Source organism: Protomyctophum bolini (genome assembly GCF_963924005.1).
Source record: "Protomyctophum bolini genome assembly, chromosome: 10".
Lineage (NCBI taxonomy): Eukaryota > Metazoa > Chordata > Actinopteri > Myctophiformes > Myctophidae > Protomyctophum > Protomyctophum bolini.
In genome coordinates this window covers 37,352,667-37,377,791 of record NC_137871.1, presented here as the reverse complement: position 1 = coordinate 37,377,791, position 25,125 = coordinate 37,352,667, and the positions used below count along the sequence as shown (strand labels likewise).

Sequence of the window (25,125 nt, the reverse complement as noted above, 5' to 3'; positions counted from 1 at the left end):
CCTGTGTCAGTGCGTACATGTGTGTGCGTGTGCGTGTCACGCACTTCAGTGCGTGACTTCAGGTCAAATAAAACAAAACCATGCGCATGCACGGCTTGCACGCATGCACACACATCTCTTGACAATGCAGACTCTAGGTTTTTTGACCTTTGTTTAGTTTTAACCACTTAGCCTGTCTGGACTTAGGAAACTAGTAATTAGTTGACCGCAAGGTCAACTAATTACAAACGATTACAGTATAACCTGTTGGCTCTGTGACCCATTTCCAGCTTGTAGATCTTCTATTTTACCAGAAGAGGGACGCTAGGGTTTAAGAAGTGGTTAATCAAGTGAAGTTAGAATCTATTTCGTGGGAGGGAAATACCCACACAGTAGAGGATGTTTTCCTTGAAAACTCATCCCAGACTTCACAGGGGAGTGTCGAAATGAGAACACAACATGGCCGGGATTCACAACCATAACAGACCTGCGTCTTCATCAACATCTCAAAGCCGAGGTGCCAGCAGGAATGTGCTGCACATTCAGAGCTGGACACACACTCCATGTTTACCCTCTCTCACACATGACTGACAATTGCAGTTAGTTAGAGAACCAACACACATTCCTCACCTTGTTAAAAAGTGCAGGACAAAGGCAAAGCAGCGGGGGGGGTGTGTTTGTGTGTGTGTGTGTGTGTGTGTGTGTGTGTGTGTGTGTGTGTGCGTTTGTGTGTGCGTGTGTGCAAGCGAGCAAGCAAGCAAGCGCAAAGGAGTTTGTTTAACTGTGGAAGCGAGATTGGCAAATCAGCCTGTGTGTGTGTGTGTGTGTGTGTGTGTGTGTGTGTGTGTGTGTGTGTGTGTGAGAGAGTGTGAGAGAGAGAGAGAGGCAGGATGGAGGGAGGGAGAGAATGAATAATGACAGTACGTTAAGCACCTGTGCTAACATGTCTATAGCAAATGCTGATGTGGAATAACGAGTCCTCAATTAGACGCTTTTTTTGGGGTCTCGTTTCATGCTGAGATGACAAAGTAACACGCATACATTACTCCCAGACACACGTAAACCCTTTACAATGGCAAGAGTCAATCTTTAAGAAGGTTTCAGTGACCTCGACTGACGGCTCAGCATTCACTGCTTCTCCACACAGACCTCTCCCACACGGAGAGAACCACCACGAGTTGCAACAACCAATGGACAGTACTACGCACACAAGTAAAAGTATCATCAATACTGCAATATGGAAAATACAAGTAAAAGTCCAGAATTCAAAATGTACTTCGTAAAAGTACAAAAGCATTGGCATCAAAATGTACTCTAAATGAAAGTACCCAAAGTAAAAGTACTCATTATACAGAATATGTGTTAATAAAATAAGTGTTCAAATGTACGTATAAAAATAGCAGATCTACATGTGCTATGTGTGAGCTTGTAGATCGGCTATTTTCAAATGGCCAAAATGAATGTTTTGTAATAATAGCAAAATGTACAAAGTAAAAGCTTACAAATAAATGTAGTGGAGTAAGAGTACAATATTTGGATCCAAGATGTAGTGGAGTAGAAGTAAAGATATTGGACATTGGAAACACGGCCAGTAAAGTAAAAGCACCTGAGAATGTTACTTGAGCACAGTACTTGAGTAAATGTACTTAGTTACTTTCCACCACTTGAGTGAATCAATGTCACACTGGTGTTGGCATGCCAGTCAGGTGCTTTCCCCCAACACTGCTTCCTCACTTGTTTTTTTAATTCAGCAAGATATATGGCGTGATGAGATTTAATGGCACCCAAAGAAATAACACATTCCACACGGACGACCCAAACAGAAGCAGCTCCACATAACTCTAAACACAGCAGCGTCATAGTGTCGTATCCACAGTACCACTAAAACCACCGGGCAGGCGACACACTGGCCGTATCAAAATGCCAAACTGAATTAGGGTCACTTTCCACAGGCAGGCCATCAGGCTGCTGAACAAGGCACACCCATTTAGGTCTACTTCATACCGTTGCTGTCGGGCACAAACCTCTTCTCTCTCCATTATTCAAACCTTTTGTGGGGGCTTTTTTTCTGTAAATTATACCCTGGCCTACACCGGGGGGTTCTCAACGTTTTTGGCTGGGGACCCCCGGAAATGTCTCGCAACCCACACCCTGCCCCCCTTCCCCGATAAACCAATTCGTTTTTTCTGTTTTTTTTAATAATCTTTTGCGGTTTCTGAATTTAAAATCCTGAAAGAAATGATAGTTTTGGACATACAAGGTTTTCCACAACAACAGAGATGATAATATGCAACATATCTTGACTGTAAGCCGTTGTGTGCGTCTTCACGTGCACCGTTTTGGACCCACTGGTACACTTTAAGTAGATTTGACTGTAGACACATACATCCTCACACATTCTATGTATACTCGATATTTGTTGATTTACGTTTCTCAAAAGACAGCAGAATACGGTCACACACTTTCTGTATCTGACTGACTGTATCCTCAAACTGAATTTAACTTTATTTATTTTATATTTAGAATAAAAGAAACCTGTAGAACACTGTATATTTCACCAGAGTGCCATAGTTACTGTGCCTTGCATATTTATATTCATTGACTCTCACATGTTACTCTTAATGTAATGTTACAGCAACTTCTGTGAATCTTGCACAAGCTAACTTCACCCACACTCCTGGTGTAAACGTGCCGATGTGGCAAGTCAAGTGGCAACAAGTATTGTAGAAATCACCACAGAAGATAATCCGCCCCATCTTTATACAAACACAGTGATATTTGTGCAGTTGCAACTTTACAAATCTTACAAGACTACAAGTCTACAAGACTATACATTATGTTTTACGCTGACCTTTGACGTACAGTAGCAACATATAGTGCCCGATCCTATACCGTGCTGCACACCGGTGTCATGCACCCAAAAACAGGAGATCTACAAGCTCAAAACCCGTCGCAGTGCGACAGGTTTTGAGCTTGCAGATCTCCTATTTTGGGTGCAGGATGACACCCACTTGAATGCTAACCAACAACCAAGTATAAACTAGAAAAGTTCTCCTTTCAGTGGGTCTTCTTACCTTCAACAGCGGTGGATGAAAGCCCCACCATGTTGCAGACAGTACAGCGTTTCGTTTAGAGGCAGAAGAAGAGAAACGGCCTCATTGGTGCATCATGCAGATAAGAGTTATATTCCAGAGTCAAAGGGCTCCCTGTGTGTGTGTGTGTGTGTGTGTGTGTGCTCTGGCTCCTACGGTGCCTTTGTACTGTGGTGGAAGGTGTGTGTTGATCTGCCAGTTTGCTGCTGAGCCCTGGGGGCAGTGGGGGGGCCGTGGGGGGATTCATTCAGCCCTCCCTCTGATCAGCTATCTGCCTCCCTCCTTCCCCTCTCCCTCCCCCCCTCCGTACTCCTTTCTTCTCATGGGGGGGTGAGGGGGGGCAGGTAGGCGCTGGTGCATGACGTGTGTGTGTGTGTGTGTGTGTTACCCTTATTGGATACCCCCTCTGCTCTAATACTAGGGATCATCTTGCACCTGGACCGGCCTTCTGTGTAAACACACACGTGCACGCACGCACACACACACACACACACGGCAACCCACATTCTTCAACTGTGTGTGCGTGTGTGTATGTGCGTGTATAGTTGAGTGCACCAATGTTAACGGTTAACTCCAGCCGGAGCCCGAGTGTCCATCTCCTTCTCAACCTGCCGTTAACATTAACATTAACAGCAGACAGACAGAGCAGAGCGCCCAGTGTGCTACTGCAGTGAAACGGAGGGGCTCCATGACGGAGTTGGAAGTCGTTAAAATAGATAACGGGGCTGTTAAAAGAGTCCCGGTGAAGCTCCACAGACGCACGCCGCTATCAGCCCGTCTCTGTGTGCTGTCTATTGTTTTCAGATAGAGCAGCCAGGGGTTCTCAACAGGTGGTCCGTGGACCACTGGTGGTCTGTCTAGGTATTGCATGTGGTCCCTGACCATGCATTCAGTACTCTCTCTCTCTCTCTCTTGAGACTGAGTAAAAGAGAGCGCTGTTTCTCCTTTATTTGCCGATGGGTTCTCCGATTGTGCATTTAGTAATGTAGCAAAGTGAAGATTTTGTATTTTCTTCCAGTGCACTAAACCTTTGTGGCACTGTTCCGCGGAAGTGCGTCAATGCATCAGTTATACTGGGAAGTCTTGAGGTTAGGAAATTCCACAGAAGATGGAGTTAGAATCCCAAGAAGGGTATAAGTGTACCAGCTTGCCTGATTGAGTCATCATTATTAGATAATGTGCCCATCATGTGTCTGCTCCATCAGTATTATATATCAGTTCATCTGAGTTTGATGGAAGGTTGGATAAAGTAAGAGAATGGAATAAGGGTAACCGTGGGATAGGAATAGATCAGGCTCTTTTGGCTCTGGAGTCTGGACCACTCGTATTTCAGTTAAATAATGCCTGGGCTTGATATACTGTAATTTGTTGCAATTAATTAAATCAAGCCATTAACAGTCATGATATTATGCCATGGACCACTGTAGTCCGTGGCCCCTCCGTTGAGAAACAGTGGTATGTACTGTACAGACATGGGATGCATGTGAGCCCCATGTCCACATCCCAACACTACAGTGGTCCCCAGGTTGATTCCTACGGTGGTCCCTGGTTCACAAGCAGTTGAAAACCCCTGGCGTAGAGCACTGGTTCTCAGCCTTCTCTGGATCAGGGCCCAAGTGGTCAAATGGATGAGCCTCGTTCCTTTGGGTGGGCCTCGTTCATTTGGGTGGGCCTCGTTTTCCCTCTATGACCAACCTATTCACAGATATAAGCCGATCTACAAGCTCACAACGTTTGTTGGGAGCCACGGGTAATTTTTAACCCAGCCACGAGTTAGTTGAAACCGGCCTTGCATGTCTAACTAATAATGCCTGTCGGAGTTAGTCTATCTAACAAAACGTATGCACCCCGAGCCCAGACCTTTTCAGCTCCACACCCAAAAGACCCATTTAGTGTCTTCCACGCAAACTTACAATACAGAGACCTATAAGGACGGTTCAGCAAGCTAAAATGGGTCACACACAACTACGCCTATGTTTTGGAAATATATAAGGAGTAGAGAAGAGAGGTGGCACGGTTCTGGAGGGTTGTGTTCTGCTGTTGGGAGGTGTGGAGGAGCTGAGACAAGTCCAGACACCTCAGGGTAGCACGTGGATGACGTGCAGCCCCGAGACAAACCCAGGAGCCTCTACGACACGACCCAACATGCTGCTACCAACACTACACACACATCCATACAAACACCACCGCTACACACACATCCATACAAACACCAACGGAAGGAATTACTCTTCATGCACGAATGGCACGTGAGCACACAGTGACACACAGTGTCACACAGACAAAACACAAATAGCCTCATACAGTAAGTGTAGCATTTAGATCAATCCGTAGATAAGACCGTTACAATCAGTTACTGGAAAGATGACTGTGTCTGTCTATCCTACATATCTGTCTGTCCGTCTGGCTTGTATGTGTGTGTGTGTGTGTGTGTGTGTGTGTGTGTGTGTGCGTGTGTGTGTGTGTGTGTGTGTGTGTGTGTGTGTGTGTGTGTGTCGAGTATAAATCGGGCGCCATCCGACTTGACCAAAGGCTTCGGAGATTAAAAAAACACAAATCTGTCTGGCAGCCCAGTCACTGGTAATGCTGCACCGATTCTGTGTCTGGAGGGAGGACCAGGTACTGTGGAGGACCAGGTACTGTGGAGGACCAGGTACTGTGGAGGACCAGGTACGCACCAGATCTCTGTGTCTGGAGGGAGGGATGTGGGTGGGCACCGGTTTCCCTAATTGGCCAACCCGACCAGACTTAATTGATTTGCCGGGCGACACAGCAGGTGAACCATTGCTGACGTTTCAGGGAAGCCGGAGTGTGGGCAACTGTGGGCAAAGTACTATGATAACAGGATATACTAAGTACTATACTAAGTACTCGGGTACAACAACTGGAGGGCATCATGTCCAATTCATATCCTGTCTTGCTTATTTCTGTAATCAGTCATGATGACTCACATGCTGTGTGTTCCGGTCACGTAGGGTGCGTTCGGAAATGCGCACCAGGAATGTGCTCAGTGTTTTTGTGTGCAATGGACGGTGATGTCATAGAGCTCACTGAGTGTGGCTTAGGTAAAGGTAATCCATAACACTAGCCTACCTGCTGTTGGTCTACACGTTGATGCGTGTATTATAATGAAGCTCAAAGGACAAATTTCGCCGCTGGGAAGCGCTCGAGACACTGCAGTGAATCACGCACACCGAACAACCCCGACTTCTGAGTATAGGGTTGGTCAGTGCGGGCACTCAGCAGCACACCCGGGGCGCAGCGCACTAGATTTTCGAAAGACAAACGCACCGAGTGCACTGAATGAACAAACGACAAGAGGGCACACCAGTGCGCTCAGTGCGAATTTCCAAACGCACCCGTAATATGGCTTCTGTAAGGTACATTCTCTGTATGTGTTTAATAAACGACAACATTACAACATGTAGCTTGAAGGTGCCGTCATGGTGTCATCTTATTCTCCGAGCTCTCTCAAGTTCAAGACCAGTCAATCACCACCTTATTAGAGGAGAGCTTTTACAGTACATTGACAACAGAGGATTGCTAAACTGACTGTCTGTGTTTCCCAATGTCTATCTGTCTGTGATGAGGGCAGGGCAGAAACAGTGTAATGTCTGTATCTCTGTCTGTGATGAGGCCAGGGCAGAAACAGTGTAATGTTTGTATCTCTGTCTGTGATGAGGGCAGGGCAGAAACGGTGTAATGTCTGTATCTCTGTCTGTGATGAGGGCAGGGCAGAAACAGTGTAATGTCTGTATCTCTGTCTGTGATGAGGCCAGGGTAGAAACGGTGTGCTGGTATTGGATATGACCTGACACCCCCATGGCTCCTAACTGTGACTAAACCATCACAGGTGAACTCTGACCTCCCCAGTAAATTTGAGAACTCACTTAGAACTCTGACAGAGTGCACTAAAACACAGGAGAGCTAATGATACAGTCCGTAACGCTCATTCAGTCCGTAATGCTCACAGATGGTTTCTCACTAAACTAAAGTAATTGTAACTAGTTCTTAAGTTTGTTGTGAGAACCAGGGGGGTGGGTTGGACCAACTCCCATTCCTACTAATGCTACTACGCTTCCACTGTTATTCTTCCCCATTTGTGATGATTTGAGATTATTTTACTGGGTTGGAACCAACCAAAGCAAATGTTTGAACTTAATTAGTGAGAAAAGCTTTTATATAAGGTTTGCTCATTTCCATGTCTACTACAATACCCATAATCCGTGCTGATCTTCAGCCAAATCACAACGTACGTTTCACTGAGTCACACGGCAAGTTCAAATGCATGTCATGTCAATAGTTTCTATCCCCGCTGGCCACTACAGTATGTGTTCCTTAACCCATTTTAGGCGGGAACCCCTTTTGGTGTTAGCATTATGTTATGCTTTAGATATTGAAAAATAGCAGATCTACAAGCTCAATGAAGCAGGGACCCCCACTACATGGACCCCTTAGCTGGGAGAGATGAAGCAGGGACCCCCACTACAAATTGTTAAATGTTTGTTTTCAGACATTTAACGACTTAAATCCTCAATGCTTTGTAAACTTGACCTTTGGCTCTTGCCTTTATGGTCTTTCTTCAGAGATGACTAAAGGCTGTTCTCTCAAGAGATAAAGTTTATCATGGTAACTCTGATGCACCATTAGAGTGCAGTTAACTTACAGTCACAAGCTCTTTTGGTTAAAACATATTTATATTTACACAGGCAGACTTAACCTCTTTCAACCACTATTTCAGGCATGTCATTACAATTTTAAAGCATAGCAAAAAATAGCAGATGTGCAAGCTCACAACAGTTGAAATCACTTTTGACTCTGTATTTGTCCCTGTGTTGTTCAATTTTTTGGTAAAATAGGCCCGCCTGCACACTTTTGAAGGCAAAAACTCTGATAGCCAATCTGTATGGAATACAACAAAAATGCCATGATAAAAGTTGTACAGACATTAAGTGTGCATTTTCTTTTTACAAAAGCTGGAGGAGCAGTAGAAAAAAGCGTATTTATAAAATGGAAAAGTAAATGGAAAAGTCTAGTTAGGTGGAAAATGAAATGTGTTAGGACAAACCGTGAAATAGGCACTTATAGAGGCTGTACCCATTCTGCAAACTGTTAATACATTAATCAATCAATCAATCAATCAATCGTGCGGCCATGAGGCCGAAAAATTAAAAACGAACGGTTCTCGAGTTACGTGGATTACAACAGTACACACACACACACACACACACACACACACACACACACACACACACACACACACACACACACACACACACACACACACACACACACACACACACACACACACACACACACACACACACACACACACACACACACACACACACACACACACACACACACACACACACACACACACAGACTTAGTGCATTTATAGTTAGAATGTTAGATGGGAATTTAATGTTTGTGTAGGACAGTTTGTGAACATACACTAAAAGTTGGATATAGGTGTATTAGTGTCTTCATTGGCCTACAGGAAGCATACAAAACACATTACCGTTGATCGGTTAAGTGTTGGATAAGATAAAGTGATGCACGCACGCACGCACACACACACACACAGCCCCAAGCCTTTTCAGCCTAGCGAAGACAGGTTCTCTCAAAAGGTGTCAGTGTCACTTGGTTTTAGAGGATGGCAATCAAACCCTAAAAGCAATGCTATACTACTATATCAGCATGAATTACAGGAGACTATTTTAAGAGCTGGCATACACACGCAATAACCAATGTACTGCCGGTGCGCACAAAGTACAGAATGTATCTTAATCTGAATCATTAAACCAACAATATTAAAAATGCATCGTCCTCTAAAGGATCTAATGTGAGGTAGGTATACGTATCCGCTGGCTTGCTGACATCATAACCCGTTTGACACATAACTACTGTACAACAGAATAAAGTAACTGAAATAAGGTTATGGTCAGTTTGTTTCTTGGTTGTCGCAGTGGTAAAGTACCTGTCCACAACATCGAATCGACTGCATGCGGCTTTGCCAGGCGTCTACATGAACACAATAATTGTGTTTGTAATATAGTTCGTACTTCGTATTACTGGCCCGTGTTCGGGGTGATATTTGTCACTGCACTCACAGGCCGGGGGCGGCGGCTGTCAGCAGGGAGTGTTGGGCGAGAAGAGTGTGTGTGTGTGTGTGTGTGTGTGTGTGTGTGTGTGTGTGTGTGTGCGACAGTGCGTGCGTGGGATCCACTGTGTTTTTGTGCGTACTTGCGTGTGTGGTTGAACCAGAGACTATAAACTTAAAAGCTCAATTTGCAGACTCATTCACCCCATTTCACTTTGTCGCACTAAATTGTATTCTTGGCACTATTTATGTGACCATTATTGACCCTGTTGTTTGTTGACTCATGCCAGTTAGTCTGAACTTGCACTTTGTTGCTCTGGATATGAACGTCTGCAGTGCAAACTGCCAATTGTCCCAAACATGTGAAATAGACTACACTACAGTACAGTCAGTAAGTCACCTTATTGGTTTCCGACACTGTTGTTTACATACTAAGGATGTATGTCCACATCAAAAGGGTACAAGTGTACCAACAACAATACAGCACAATCTGTCTGTATGTACAGTACTTCCCAAAAAAACAGCTTTTAGTGTTTTTTTCCCTCTAATGAAATCTTTGTTGCTTCCTCTGTAAAGCGTCTTTGGGTACTCAGAAAAGCGCTGCATGCTGCTGCTGCTGCACTAATCATAAAAAGCGAGTGAGGATTCCTCTCTTATGCATTCTATTTCAGATACACAGCAATTTGTCAAACTCATTGGAGGCCTTCACGTGTCCAGTCTCTTTCTTCATTTTCATTTGTCTGTCTACCGTCTCCAACAACCCCCATACTCTCTCTATCTCTCTCTCTCTCCTTCTCTCGTGATGTGAACCAGCAAAATTGTGTTTAGATATGAGAAATGCACGATAAAGCACAAACGTATCTCTGGTCAGGTGAGTCACAGGAGAGGCTTGCCACTTTCGACTCCCGATAACCTACTGGCAGCTTTCTTTATCACCATGCTCATGGTTAGGTTATCTTCATCCCAGCAAAGACATCAAAGCACACACATGACATGCATGGATCAAAAACAAGCTGACTCACAGAGTAGAACATATAGATGGAAACAGATATGTCAGCTCTCCCTTTAGGAGAAAACCTCAGGCTTATCACTCATGTCTTGTAGATCACCTAGGTGTCTGACGCGATGTGTGTGTGTGTGTGTGTGCCGTGCACCGCACCGCCCGCACGCACTCATATAAAGTGAGACAAACCAGATGGGTCGACAAGACAACAGATGTAACCTACTTGTGGTTTTCAAGGATCTCGGAGCAATGCTCACATTGTATTCTCTCGCCAGCCTGATTCCCCTATCGTGATCCCATCCCCTCCCACTTGCACCACTCCTGCAGATTCCAGGCATTTCCCAGGGGTGACTCTTTCCTCCCCGGCCCCGATACGGAGCGTGTCTGGGCAGCGGACAGACAGACAGCTGATATGTGTGTGTGTGTGTGTGTGTGTGTGTGTGTGTGTGTGTGCAGAGCCCGTGATGAGCAAACAGAAATCACGTTAGCTCATCGTACAGTAGGTAGGATTATGTATTGTGTTGGGTGTAAACCTCACGTGTCCAAAACGGTTTACCATTCAGGATTCTGAAAGAATTGAAGATGTACAAGTTTGTATACATCCTCTGTATTTGTGACTTTTTGACTGACACTATATGAGGTATGATTATAGGGTATTAATTCTCGAAAATCCACATGGAGAATAGATTACAGTACACGGTTTCTGCCCGACAGCAACAATATGGTATTATAATACAGAGGCGTAACGCAATAGCCATTTCTCAAGGGGCACAGCTAGGTTCAACAAGTTCAACACACCTACTGTACATACAGTAATTCTCTCCTGCTACTAATTAGAGTATCTAGATCACCGTTTCCCAAACTGTGGGTCGGGACCCAATTGTGGGTAGTGGATCCATTTTTATAGATCTAGACTAGAGCAGTGGTTTTCAACCCTTTTCATGTCAAGGGCCATTATTTATTCTGCATTTGAGCCACGGACCACCAAAATGTATAATGTATAAAATAAAATAAACAAAAGGACTATAGTGAAAATAGCCGATCTACAACCTTGAATTGTGTTTGAATTGTGTTTACATAACACATTTTTGTATTACCCGTCATTTCCCTCTGTAGACGAATCCATGGAGCCTGTAGGCCAGGTGTAGGCAATCAATACTGAGGTGTCAAGCTGCTCTTAATTAATGGTACACCTCAGCTATGGCTATGCCCAGTGCACCCTTAGAGGATATATTAATAGAGACGTCACCGGATTTCTCCTCCCATCCACTTGCATTAAGTTGCTCAAAAGCGCATGAGGCGATTTCACTCCTCCTTCCGGGTAGGAACAGAGTGCATTCTGGGATGGATTGCTCCAATAACATGAACGCGCTGGTTGTTGACTATCATTGCGCCTTTTGCGCGTTCACGTATGAAACAAAGCGTTCACATGTCATGGGCCCAATGACATGAACGTGCGCAATGATAGTCAACAGACCAGCGCTGGCTCGAGCTGCAATACCAAACTCGGCCACTATGTCCATTTCGCCTCAGGGTTTCCTCCCGGTGCTGTCTCTATTAATATTAATATACTCTAAGAGTATATATTATATAGTATATACCCCGACATGGAGTCGTCTATACGCCTGTAGCTGTAAGACGATTACAGGTCCGCTACCTACATGAGGCAGCTAGCTAGCAGTGCACACACTAGAACACACGTCCTCGGTTTAATATGACACTGTAATGCCTTTGGTACTGCCTTTGGTACTAAAACAATTGTTCCAACTTTACAAATGTGTTAACAATTTATCACCACTGCGCTCCTGAACTCGCGCGATGCAGACATTAAAAAGGAACAATGAAGATCCTTGGAGACCAATTCTGCTCTCGACTCTGCATACAATGTATGCATGTGTGGCTACGGACGGAGTGACTTTCCAATGGGCCCAACAGCTGTATGGATGCCCCATGTGGCCATGGACTTCCTGTTTGGACTGATGACATCACATATCACCTCCGGCCTTCTGTTTCCTCTTCCTGTCAGCTGACCTGCTTCCATTGAGCGAACTGTCTCTGGTGGGCACTATTCTAAGACGCACATAATTATACTAGAGATACCGCGTTAGATAGAACTGAATGGACCCGCTGCATGTATTGTGTCACAAATGAATAATTGAAAACATAATGGTGACGATTGAATAGGCTTCAAAAAGGCCGGCCTTTGATTTATTTGACCTATATTTAACCAGGTATTCCTGATTAATAGTCTTTTTCTCAAGGGAGGGCTGGCCATATAATGCAGGGGGTTGACGGACAGACAGACAGAACAAAAAAAAATCTCTTTCATCATTGCTCTATAACCCTTCACCTCTGTCCACTATGTGGTTTATGTCTGTCTTTGTTGATAAGTACAGTATGTCCTGCTCCTGCATGTACTGTACCAAACTACCAACTAACACCAAGTCAAATGTCTGTGCATAACTGTCTGCATATGTAATTGCATTGTACCTCTGATACTGTAACTCTGATGCGCAAACTAGATCACATATGCTTGACTTGGGTGGCAGGTGAGTTGAACATGTGGAAACAGTTATTTGGTTTGAGGGGGAAATCATAAATGGATAAGGAAGAGCTCCTATTGTTTTATGGTACACAGGAAGATGCTGCAGGTTATCATAAAATACAACAAGCAGCTCAAACACTTCATAATGTAGCAGTAGTACTACAAACCGGAGCTAAAGACCTGAGAATTGCAAGAATTATGATGAGAAAATGTACGGAGGATCTCTAACTGACTCTAATCCTGACCAACTATAACCTTAAAATATAGCTGGAAGCAGCATTAAGAAGGGGTCAAGCCATAAAATCAAGAAAAAAAAATCTTTCTTGTGAAGTGATGGGCGCTCTTATCATCATCACATTCCGGCCAATCACTTTTGCTGTCCTCACTTTTCTGTCCTCAATTTCTATCCTCTGTCCTCAATTTCGTGCTCAGCCAATCACTTTTGGCACCCTCGACTCCTCACTAACAAATGATCGCTTTAAAATCTGGTTGGAGACTGGAGATGACGTCCCTTTCTTATTACGCTGATTGGCTGAAGGCAGTGAAGAGGTTGTCTGTCAGCGCTGTACTCCCGCAGCCATGCATTAGCAGGGTCTATGACTCCACACAAATGAATGGAAATGCGACTTCAAGGGGGAGTGGTTTACCAGGCTACGGAAATCTTTGATGTTGCTTTTTTGATGTAAAAAACTAAGTGGATAGTGGATAGAGCAGATCATATAATTCATTCATTGGGAGATCTAAAGGTCAGAGGTCTTTTGACGAATTACTGTGGTCTTCAGTTCTAGAGTGATTCTCACGAAAATAGCCGATCTACAAGCTCACAACACGTGGGATTGTACAATTGTAGATTGGCTATTTCCCATATAAGTATAGGCTATAAGTCTGGCTTAATGCATTTGGTTTGGGCGATTATAAGTGATGATTAATGTCATTGGTTTATGATGTATAATCATTTTATTTTCCAAAATGTAAGCTGGGACAAAAAGCATTTCTTTCAAAGGAAACTGATAATAATCATATGTTTTAACACACACACACACACACACACACACACACACTTTGCCCTGGGTGAAGGGGATAGAAGGACTGAGAGGGTGATAAATGAACTGTCACCATGAGAGACCGCACTGTGGAACGAACTCAGCATGTCAAATAATGGTGCCTGCATTGATAAAATAGCCTACAATTTCCTCCTTGTGTTTATGTCAAAAAGAGGCCATAATTTATAGTGGCTAAATCATTAAAAAAGCCAACATGTTTCAATGATTTAGCTACTATAATAAATGCTTTCAATTAATTTCCTTCCTAAATATTTTGGAGTTGCTGGAAAATTACAATTTCATTGTTGAAATGTAGTTAGTGTCAGTCCTATTCAGAAGAGCCTCTTACTCAACAAAGACAAACAATGAGGTAAGATTTACATTTACAATTCAGCTTTAGGGTGTATTTATGGAGAGTACACACCGTTCCTCCACCAATATACCTGCAACCAGTAAGAACTATCTGGGAGTACGCTTCCTTCCCCTTCTAATTAGGGGAAACGAGCCTTTCACTGTGGGAGGCAGACGTCTCGTCAAAGCCATTAGGGGGAGGCCTCGTTTGGGTGGCTGGGTCGTTTCCATGACAACGGACAAGGAAGAATTATGGGTTTGCGTTCCCTCCCACTCACCTGTTTAAGTATTAACTGGCTCTGAAAGCCAGTCTAAGAGCAGCGGGTGGGGGGGGGCGCGAGGCTTTGATGTTCATGTTTGACGGCGCAGTCACGCACGCCCGCACACACGCACGCATGGTACTGCGCAGTACATTAGCACACTGTGGTACACACTCGCACACACACACACACACACACACATACACAAATACGGACACGTGCAATGCCCTCACGAGTACATGGCTCCGTTGCACTCGGGTAATCTGCTTCACTTGGTGTCTGGTTGCACAAGTGGGAGTGCGCAGTCATCCTGCATTCACAGATAGGAGAAACACAGAGTCAAGGTAGAGATGGGCCTCGGCCTCTGGAGTCAGGTCAGCACACACACACTGTACTGCTGCTCATTTCTCCTCATACACTTGGACTACTTGGTAAATGGTGCATTTTATATAGTGCTTTCATCCAAAGCGCTTTACAAAGATGTGCATTACATTCACTGATTCACACACACACACACACACACACACACACACACACACACACACACACACACACACACACACACACGCACACACACACACACACACACACACACATCCATACACCGATGGCGGAGGAAACCATGCAAGGCAACAACCTGCACATTGGGGGCAATTAGGGACCTCAAGGACACTTGGACAAAAACTCTAGGGGAGCCCGGGATCGAACTGGAAACCTCACGGTTGCCTTCCGGCCGCTCTACCGGCCATTCTACCTCTGATCCACTGCCACTGGGTTACGGTTCTGTTGTAATATACAGGAGGCTTGGCCCATTGTCCATACGTAATGTTACAAACTGTACTTGATCACTTTTAAGCTGTGTAGTACGCACATGCAGATATGTTTCTGACTGACACCATGTGTGCGCTCCTTTATCAAGACACTGCAGGCCCAAGAATACAGGAAGTCACTGTTGAAGTGTCATCTGCTTGCTTTCTAGAGTAGACCAGGGGTGAGCAACGTTGACGATGGAGAGGGCCACTATATTTGTACATGTGGCCCCCGGGCCGCCAGTTGCCCATGTATGGAGTAGACCATCATAATTCTATCTATTCCAATTCATATCCTGTCTTGCCCAGATGACTCACATATCTCAAAAGCACAACGTAATATGGCTCGTGTGCAGAGGTTTATTATTCTCTGTGTGTTCGCTAAAAGTCCGAACACGCCGTGCTGTGGTCTTGTTCCGCGAGCTCACACTTGCATGGAGAAGCTAAATGAAATCGTATGAAGACAAGAGCAATCAGCATCGCAAGATTCCAGATCTAACTTGTGTTCATCTTTCGATAACTGTGCCTTTACAGTACACTGACACAGACACGCTAGTGTTGCGTTCACATGAGACGCAAAGATCACAGCATATTTGTCGTGTTGTAAAATCTGTCGCTCACACGGTTGTTGACGTCATCAAGCTTGCGTCCGTAGTGTCGGAGGCGTGGCGGGGGGGGGATTGAGAAAAACCAACAACAATCCAGCACGTAGCTTTGTAGCTTTGCATCTGGACGTTGAACCCAGCTCATCAGCTTCAACGTGTAGCTTTTGCAGCAGCTACAAACGTCGGAGGATGAATGGTAGACTGTATCTTTGCATCTGCCCGTGTGACCGCGCCATGTCAGTGACATGAAGTGCACTGCAGGGCCAGGTGGTAACCGTTGTGTCTGAACCAAACAGGGTCAGGTCAAAGGTCAGAGGTCACAGAGCTGGACAGGATGGAAGTGGGACACAACACTAGTCTGAACTCCCTGGAGTTGGACTTTCGACTGCGTCGTCCTTCCGTTTTCTCCCCCCCTCTCGTTCTCATTAATGTTGTGGCTTGCTCTCTCTTTCATTCAGGTCGCGGACGGCCCTGTCGTGGTTGAGTCAGCCCCGCTCTCAGACAAAGAGCCTACAGTCAGAGCCCATATCTACCCTATGTCTTATGAGATCACTACAATGCTATGTCTCTCTCACACACAGACAAGTGTTCACATACTGAGAGAGATGCTTAACTGATGCTGTACAGACGACGGTAAGAAACGCACGCACACACAGGCTTTCACACGCGCACACATGCGCAAGATGGAAAAGGGGAAGCTTTGTCTGTATCTAGAGGGATTCATATTTGTCATGTTAATGGGGTTTGAATAGGGCACTGTTGTCGGGGGTTCAACAGAAAACTGGGACACGGTTTTGTATAAAGTATGTATTTCTCATTAAACCCTCCGTCACCTCCTGCCTCTGACTGACTCTGCCCATAATTCAACCCAACGTAATGACTTGAGAAAGGGCTCCTCTGAGCACAGGTCACTCTCCGCCAAGTCAGGTACGTAGATTATTGTTGGGGCGAGCAATATTATATTCTTCCATATCGCCCACCCCTAGTTAAGACTCACCCGTGGCTTAGGGTTAGGTTTGGAGTAGGGATGCTCCGATCAGGTTTTTTGGGACCAAAACCGATTATTATATGACCAAAATTATTATATGTCCCACGTCAAAACTGTTCCCGTGTGTGTGGAGGAAGGGGAGAATGTTTAGGCCGGTCACAAAAATGCAAAATGATATTATACTATATATCTGATTGACATTTATACCACTTAAATGGTGTAAAAGATCGGTTTCTCCAGATAGGGTAAATTGGCGATCACATATAGTGTAAATTGCAGATTAGTGAATATCGGCCGATACGGCCAATCACCGATCGGCGGCCGATTATCGGAGCATCTCTAGTTTGGGATAGGGTTAGTAATGTCGGATTATTGGGACGTCGGACTAATGCGGATGGAATATGAAAAATCTGACGGATCCGTCTTGATCACGTGACTATAGAGATAATAGTGTGTGCAAAGCTTCAATGCTGCGAGATTAATCAGTCTTTAACCACTTTCAAGCTGGAGTCCCCATTTTGGTCATGTCATTGATTATAAGGCGAATAAGTAGTGAAAATAGCAAATCTACAAGCTCACGTAGCTTGTAGTGTCGCAGTCAGTGCGACACGTTGCTGCTGTATTGTCAGCTTGTGGATCGACTATTTCAGCTATTCCTGTGCCTCAGCGACGTACAGTGAAGTATAAAAAGTGGTTAAGGGCTGAAGCGATCCGTCCGTCTCTCACAATTGAACAAAGAGAGCTGACGAGCAACAAGCCAGAACTTGCTCCAAATCACATCCAAAACAACAAGCCAAATAGTCAAGCTGTGAGTTTATGACAGCCAGGCGCACATTGCAGAGATATCCGTGATGATGTCTTCTGGAACAGAGTCAAGGGAAGGCATTTCATGACAGAACTAGAAAAGTGCACTCATCTCATTAGAGCCCAGATCTCAGCCGGGAGGCATGCCCTAATAATAATAACCTTGAAATGTCTACGTCGTACAGTACATGCGATTAGCAGCAGTACATCATCACCACTGGCTGCCTCCCTGTCTCTCTCATTCACCATCTAGGCTAGTGGCCTGCCTCTTTCTGTCAGAGTACCACCATTCAGATTTCTCTGTAATCTGCAAAGTCTGATTCTTAATACCATGCGTCAGTTATGATCGTATCACCACCAGCAGTCAATCAAAGCTTAACATTCGCAGTGCGAGTCCTCCGCGAGAGGAAGTTTGGCCATGCAAGAATGCGGGGCAGTTGACAGCATAGACTTGGCCTTCAAACGAAAGCCATGAAGCTCTGCAGACGTGCAGCGATTGTTCCACGGATCTGTCAAAAATGGATAAACAAACATGTTATTACGGTTTCCGGTGTGACCGGCCGGGCTTCTGTTTTCACGCGAGAAAGAATTTCCCTTTGCAGCAAATTCCCAGTGCCTCCTCCGTGTCCACCAGCGTGAACCCGGCCCGCCGTTTACAGCCAGGCCTCCAACATGATAATTAACACAACAAGTGTTAATCCTGCAAAACATGTTTTTGTTGTTCCATGTTTTGTTCTCTTTTGATGTTTAGCAAATGGATGGCAGTAAAACAACCTAAGGAGCTGGTTAGGTGAGACAAGTTTCTGTTTTAAATCTTTCTTGATGGGTAGTCAGTGGTACATGCACGCGCGCATGCACAACTGCACACACGTACGCACGCACACGCACACACACACACACGCCCGTCTGTCATACTGTCGTACTGTGTGGTCATTTTCTGTGATGTTATAGAGTTATATTACCATGGAAACACAACAGAAAAACAGCTGAGAGGGGATTGACCATAATCCTGACACACACACACACACACACACACACACACACACACACGGTCAGATGTCCATGGTGATTCCCGTCTCTCACTAGGGAGAAAGAGGGGGATTTCCACATCTATAGAATGGCTACGCAAAACAAAGGAGCCCATGTCTGCATGGGGCTCTATTGTACAGTGTCTTTAAATTGTGTTAAAAAATAATCACACCCGTGTGAACAGAGCGGTGCAACTATACTGTACTCTGTACTGTATACGGTACAGTTGTATTGTTAGTTATTTATTGTATTGTTATAGTTGTGGTGCTCAGTGTGAGTGGCCCTTTGGGCTGCTCAACAGTGCCACTGTAGGTCACCCAGCAGTGTTGCAGCTGTTCAGAGCCCAAACTAAAAACAAAAACACACATAATGTCAGTTTAGCTCTACACAGGATTAAACTTGTTGACATAATGTCAGTTTAGCTCTACACAGGATTAAACTTGTTGCTCTAACCTCAGGTATACTGAACCGAAATGGCATAAATCATCATCATCAATTATGATAATTACTGACTGAGGAACAGGTTTTTAGTCGTGCTGGGTTATTTGCTCTGCTGGCTCATCATATCACTTGTCATCCATGTTTTAATCAGCGTGTGCAAATTAGAATCCCCGTTTACATAGAAATATCAGATTATCTGCAGGCCTGAGGGCTGGTCTTTGTGTTGTTGAGTCACCATCGATTAACATTACATGCCTGGCATTTAGAGCCAGTAACTGGGGCTAGTGTGAGATTGAAACAGAATTTGCATACTGTATTACCACAATTGTGCACCCAAGCAGGCAGGCACACACACACTGTGTGCACGCATGCACATGCGCACACACACAGTCACACACACACACACACACACACACACACACACACACCCACACACTCTCTCTCTCTCTCTCTCTTCATAGCTGTGGAATGTGGGGTCTTCCAGCTCTTCAGTGGCAGACAGGAGTTATGGATTGATAGGCCATTCATGTTTATGTAGTAGACTTGTGCCTACATGACCAGTATGTTTTATACTGTATATGCATTCACCCCTATCTATGGGCCATAGTATACTATACATTCATTCTGTTTGCTGAGTGCATGCATGCACATGCAGGAACAGTGGGAGTGATTCAGCACAGCCAGCGAGCCAGGGAAAATCATGGACAATCCCATGGTTGAAATGAGTCTCTGGGGGGACAACCTCTCCCCTCTCACACCCACCTGACGCTCTCAGCCTTTCAGAATGCACATTTAACATCAGCCTGAACACAAAACATCCATTTAATTGCTGCTCCAGTTGGCTTGACGTGTGCATTTTAACAAGCTCTGTTGAGCTTGCATGGTGGAGCAAACACAAAAGCAATGCCAGACATTTCTTGACCAATAAAGACTTCAAAATCGAGTCATCTCCAGGGACAATGATACATACTGTAGGCAACACTGTAAGACAAGGTCAATGAGAAGCAACCGTGACCATGTTGACTTCATTGTGATTCCTGTTGCTAAGTAAGTTGTTATCCTCAGTTTTTTCTTTGAGAGCTCCATCGCTGTGGACGTTCTTGTTGCCTCATAAAGAACGGTGGCTGACTGGCTGTGCATCACAGCCTTTAAAGCTACAATAATATATACTGTAAGTATTATGTCCTCTCCTGACTATAGGGATGCCACCGATTACGGTAATTGCATTTTCTCAGAAAGGGGCACTCAACATGTAATATAATGTGACCATGTATATAAAATACACCAACATAAAAGTTTTATATGATATTTAATAAAACTGTGAGTGTGTGTCTCTGGGGGGGGGGGGGGGGGGGCTGTTGAATAACTGATAAATAATTGACAGAGCTGTCGAATAATACATTTTAGCTGATGCTCAGTTTGTGGCATCCCTGCTCCTGACAGAGCAAGCTAATTGAAATGATGTCCGACCGACAATCCGGTGAACAGTCTTCTTCAAATAATTCAATCAGTAGACGTCAACACCAGGGTCCGAATCTCAGATTGGTTTTATAATTTATTCAAATTAGTTCTGGAGGTAGGTAGTTATTATTAGCAATATTCTTCCTTCAACAGGCAACAAAGCAAGTAATGATTCCTGTAGGAAGTTAGGATGGAACGTTGCAAATACTAAAAGAGAAAAGAGCAGGTAGGTCCTTGGACACAGTTTGGACACCAGCGAGTCACTTGCTATAAAGAACAGGTGAACGAGTTCTCACCTGCTCTATCATGCTTCATATCTCTGTTGACAACAGACAGGATCCAGTACTTTGAGCTTCCCACACAGACAGCTTTCCAGAGATACAAAGGGACCCAAAATAACCCTCAAGACAAATCAGTCAGCAACAGCCAATGGCAGCGCTTTAGAGATAGCAACAGGAACAGCAGGGGGTGCTCCCCTGGGGTCACTCACAATCCTGCTATGTTTCACTAAACACACATCTGAGATAGGAATTCACCAAGGCAGAATTCCTGTGGTCTTTTACTTTTTGTGCACTTCCGTGTGTGTCCGTGTGTGTGCGTGTGTGTGTGTGTGTGTGTGTGTGTGTGTGTGTGTGTGTGTGTGTGTGTGTGTGTGTGTGTGTTTGAATTGAGAGTGTGTGTGTGTGTGTCAGAGAGAGAGAGAGATGGGCAGATGCTGATTGCTGACAAAGGAGGAAATCTTCAATCATCCATGCGGTAGGGTAGAGTAGAGCCTGAAGATAATGGACATTTTACACTCAAAACTACTTTCCTGTACGACCTGTCTGTACTAACCATGTGACTCACACCAGCCAATGACGATGAAGACAGACACACTTCAGAGCTATACAGGATGAAGTTTAAAGAAGCGCCATGAACGTCACAGGCTTTACTTTTAACCAAGTGCGAACGGAAATGGAAAAGAAAGAAGTTCTGTTCATGGAAGAAGTTTACCGTATTTCCCCCTCTGCTCAGCTCAAGTCATTCTAGTAAAAACAAGAAAAAAGGTCCATAAAGTTTGGCCTGGTAATCAGTTTCACGTGTGTACCTGCTGGCGGCAGGCAGTGGGTCTATAAAGAGCATTAGACTACAAGCTTTTACAACTCTATAAGTGATACATATAGTCAGCAACGTCAGCTTCAAGTATACAGAGACAAGCCACAGAAACACGTGAGGTGGAGGAAGACAAGTACTGAGTTTTTGCCATGGGTGCTTGAAAAGCGCCTGGACTACATTTGCAGCGACCGTAGTGGACACTTTTTCAGGATTGGCTGCCTATACATCTCTAGGCTGCCTCTAGGCCAATGGGAGATTTACCCATAAAACCCATAGTCTGAACGGCATAAAACCTATACTCTGAACGCTGCAACGTGAAGCTGCACAGCGTAATATGCTGTGCAGCTTTATACGTTAAAATGACCCCAGAGGCGTTTAAAGTGAAATAGGGCGTGTGTTTCTGCGGGGAAAACTACACTGTTAAAAACGTATATAAATATAAAAGGAAATGAGTGCTGCACGATTCTTGCTCAAATTGATTTCCTCCACAAGAACTGAGATCAAGATTCTCACACGATTCTCATTTTTTCCAAGAAAATATTAATTTGCTGCACGATTCTTCAAAACATGAGATTGCATACGGTGTCCGAATCTAGATATCAAACTTTTTTTCGATTAATTGTGCAGCAGGAAATAATCATGTAAATCTGCAAAGTAACTAAAGCTGTCAAATAATCGTAGTTGAGTAAATCATTTGCCTGTGAGACAGTGTATAATATATAAAGTATTACAAAAATAGAAAGAAAAAAGACCTCAAAAATTGTACTCACATATACAGTACTACGAGTGTGCAGTTTTAGTTATCAACCCATTTTGGGCGTGTTTTAAACATCGTTATAATTTAGCTATTGAAAAATAGCAGATCTACAAGCTCATAGCGAGCTTGTAGGTCTGCTATTTTTGAAAATATTTATTTCAGAAAACTGGAGGATTTAGAAGTATTTAAGACAAGTATACAGTACTACGAGTGTGTAGTTTTAGTTACTATAGTTTCCACCACTGGAGGAGGGTCTGTGGGTTCAAACGGAGCCGGTTGGAGGAATGCAAGGAGGGTCAGTCAGAACTTGACCTGCTGCATCGGTCATGCCATTTCATCATCACACCCGCCCAGAACCTGCAGCTTTCACAGTCTATTTGTTTTTGGTGTCAGTGTGGAACAATGTTGCACAGTGTGTCGTTTGTTATACCACTCCCAGGCAGTGACACATTTTGTGTTTGCAGACATGTCAATACAAAAAGGTAAATTAGGTCTCCTGCTGAGACGCGATTTTATTGTTTAATATAAGAACGCAGCGCTGTAAGAGGTGTTCGGTGTCAATTATTGCCACGGTCGAGCACTCTCAAAACATCTCATCTCTACACCCCATCTATTTGCCTTGAAGAAAGATAAATGACATTCACTTTCTGTGATAATAACCAAGCTCTGCTCCATCAACATTTGGCTTTCCACCTCTCTCCAAAAAAGCCGCTATAACCAAAGGAACTTTATTTATATTCCACCAAAGTGCATAATAATCATCCGTGTCTCGGATGTTTCACAATGAGAAGAACCCCTACATAGGAACTGGAAGTCAACACTGTTCCCCTCCATGGGTGTTCTGACATTGACAGTGATTCCTGACAAAACCATGGATAGTGTGTTGACATGAGAGAGAGAGAGAAAAAGAAAAGGAGATTTCTCACAGAAAACAATGCAAGTTACAGCACTGTGTGTGTGTGTGTGTGTGTGTGTGTGTGTGTGTGTGTGTGTGTGTGTGTGTGTGTGTGTGTGTTGGGAGGTGGGAGTCAGAATAAATAAACCAGCTGGGGCACTTTGCAAACTCTATAGCATTAAAACAAAATAAAGAAAAAGAAAAAACTGCTAGCCTACAACCAACACTCTACAGCAGGGGTAGGCAATGAAGTCCCCTCACATACAAATTGCACATACTTGCACATCACATCATCTATATTCATTCAACCTCCTAAGGGAGTCTGGCCTCTGGGAGATAGTTGGGTTAAATCTAATATAGGTTGTCTTACACAAAATCAGTTGGACATTTTAAACTTTGATGTGTTGTCATTAAACTTACTTAGTGTTGATGTGGCACACTGACTATCAGGAAAATTAAAACATGGCACTTCATGTCAAAAAGGTTGCCGACCCTTGTACAGTACAAGACTGGGGATTCAGCCAGCGCGTGCAACAATTAACAGTCACTTACCCAGCTGGTAATAAATCTGCATGCAAAAACACACAAACAAACACACACACACACACACACACACACACACACACACGCACGCACAATCGTGCACCAATATCTGAATATATATATACGAAAGATTAAATAAAAAAGACATTGACTCACGTTTGGTTTTGCTGCCACCACCGGTGTCCATTTAATCTGTCACGGTTCATTCAATCTGGACTGCACTGCAGGAGTGTTGTTGAGCTCATTCAAAGACCGCCGTGAAGTTTAGTTTAGCAGGGCAGCTCCATGAGTGTGTGTGTGTGTGTGTGTGTGTGTGTGTGTGTGTGTGAGTGTGTCACAGTGCGTGAGTGTGTGTGAGTGAACGAGAGGAGTGTTCGTGGATGTGTTTGAGACTACTGTGCGTGTGTGTGTGTCAATGTGTCATGTGTGTCAGTCTGTGGACACGCTGACAGTGACAGCCACGGTTGGTTGATACATTTCACATCCCAAAAGTTTGTAGGAACCTTCTTACACTCTGCACTGCAGGCAAGCGGTCTAACGCTGCTGCTGGGTCCTAAAGCCTGTTGCTGTCATTTAATTTAATTTCAATTCAATTCAATTCAATTCAATTCAATTCCACTGTTTCTCAACATCGGGTCCAGGGGACCACCAGCCGGGGACCACCAGCCTAGTCAAGGGACTAAATTATTCTCGCTCCTATTAGCGCTCCTCACTTCACACGGGTGTGATTTTTTATATAGAAGTGTATATTTGTATAGTGTCTGAGCAAATCAGCGTAGTGAATATTTTTGTCCTACACAAACATAACATTTTACTTCATAGTGTCTGAGCAAATAGGCATAGTGTCTATTTTACGTCATGATGTACGATGATGAGTGCCCCTCACTCAAACTTGACTTGATGACTTTTCATCATCATACTGTACTTAGCGAGCTGAGAAATTTGCAACCACACTTGCAACATTCCCCAGAATTGCAACTTTCTAGTAGTTATTATTATTATTATTATTATTATTATTCATAATAATTTATTTTGTATTTATTTATTCTTTCTAATGGGGGGTTCATTTCAAACCTAGTTGAAGCGAAAAGGTTTGAGCATAATTTTTCTATTGGCCCTAGAATGGCTGATATTCCATACATTGTATGCATTATTCTATCTAGGGCTCCTATACCCTTCAACTGCACTACAGTAAAACATGTCAGTTGCTAGGGAACAGCTTAGGTCAAGTGTATCATGTCTGAAAGCTGTTACTGATATATATATCCACAAACAAACACTTGTCAGCCTACTGACACACAAACACTGCAGCAGGAAATAA

The 25,125-nt window shown here is 44.1% G+C and overlaps 1 protein-coding gene across 2 annotated transcripts in view; it reads right to left on the bottom strand.

Moving 5' to 3' along the window:
* The window catches only part of afap1l1a (actin filament associated protein 1-like 1a), a 52,399-nt gene extending 28,157 nt beyond the window's left edge, over positions 1–24,242 (bottom strand). The window contains exon 1 of one of the 2 annotated variants that reach the window (XM_080774691.1): positions 23,961–24,242. In XM_080774691.1, the coding sequence (XP_080630817.1) occupies positions 23,961–23,991 (31 nt within the window). In that variant the 5' untranslated portion in view covers positions 23,992–24,242. Of the gene's footprint in view, positions 1–3,053; positions 3,226–23,960 lie in introns of those variants that run through there. The other variant, XM_080774690.1, reaches the window with a different exon arrangement.
* Between the last annotated feature and the right edge of the window lie 883 nt (positions 24,243–25,125).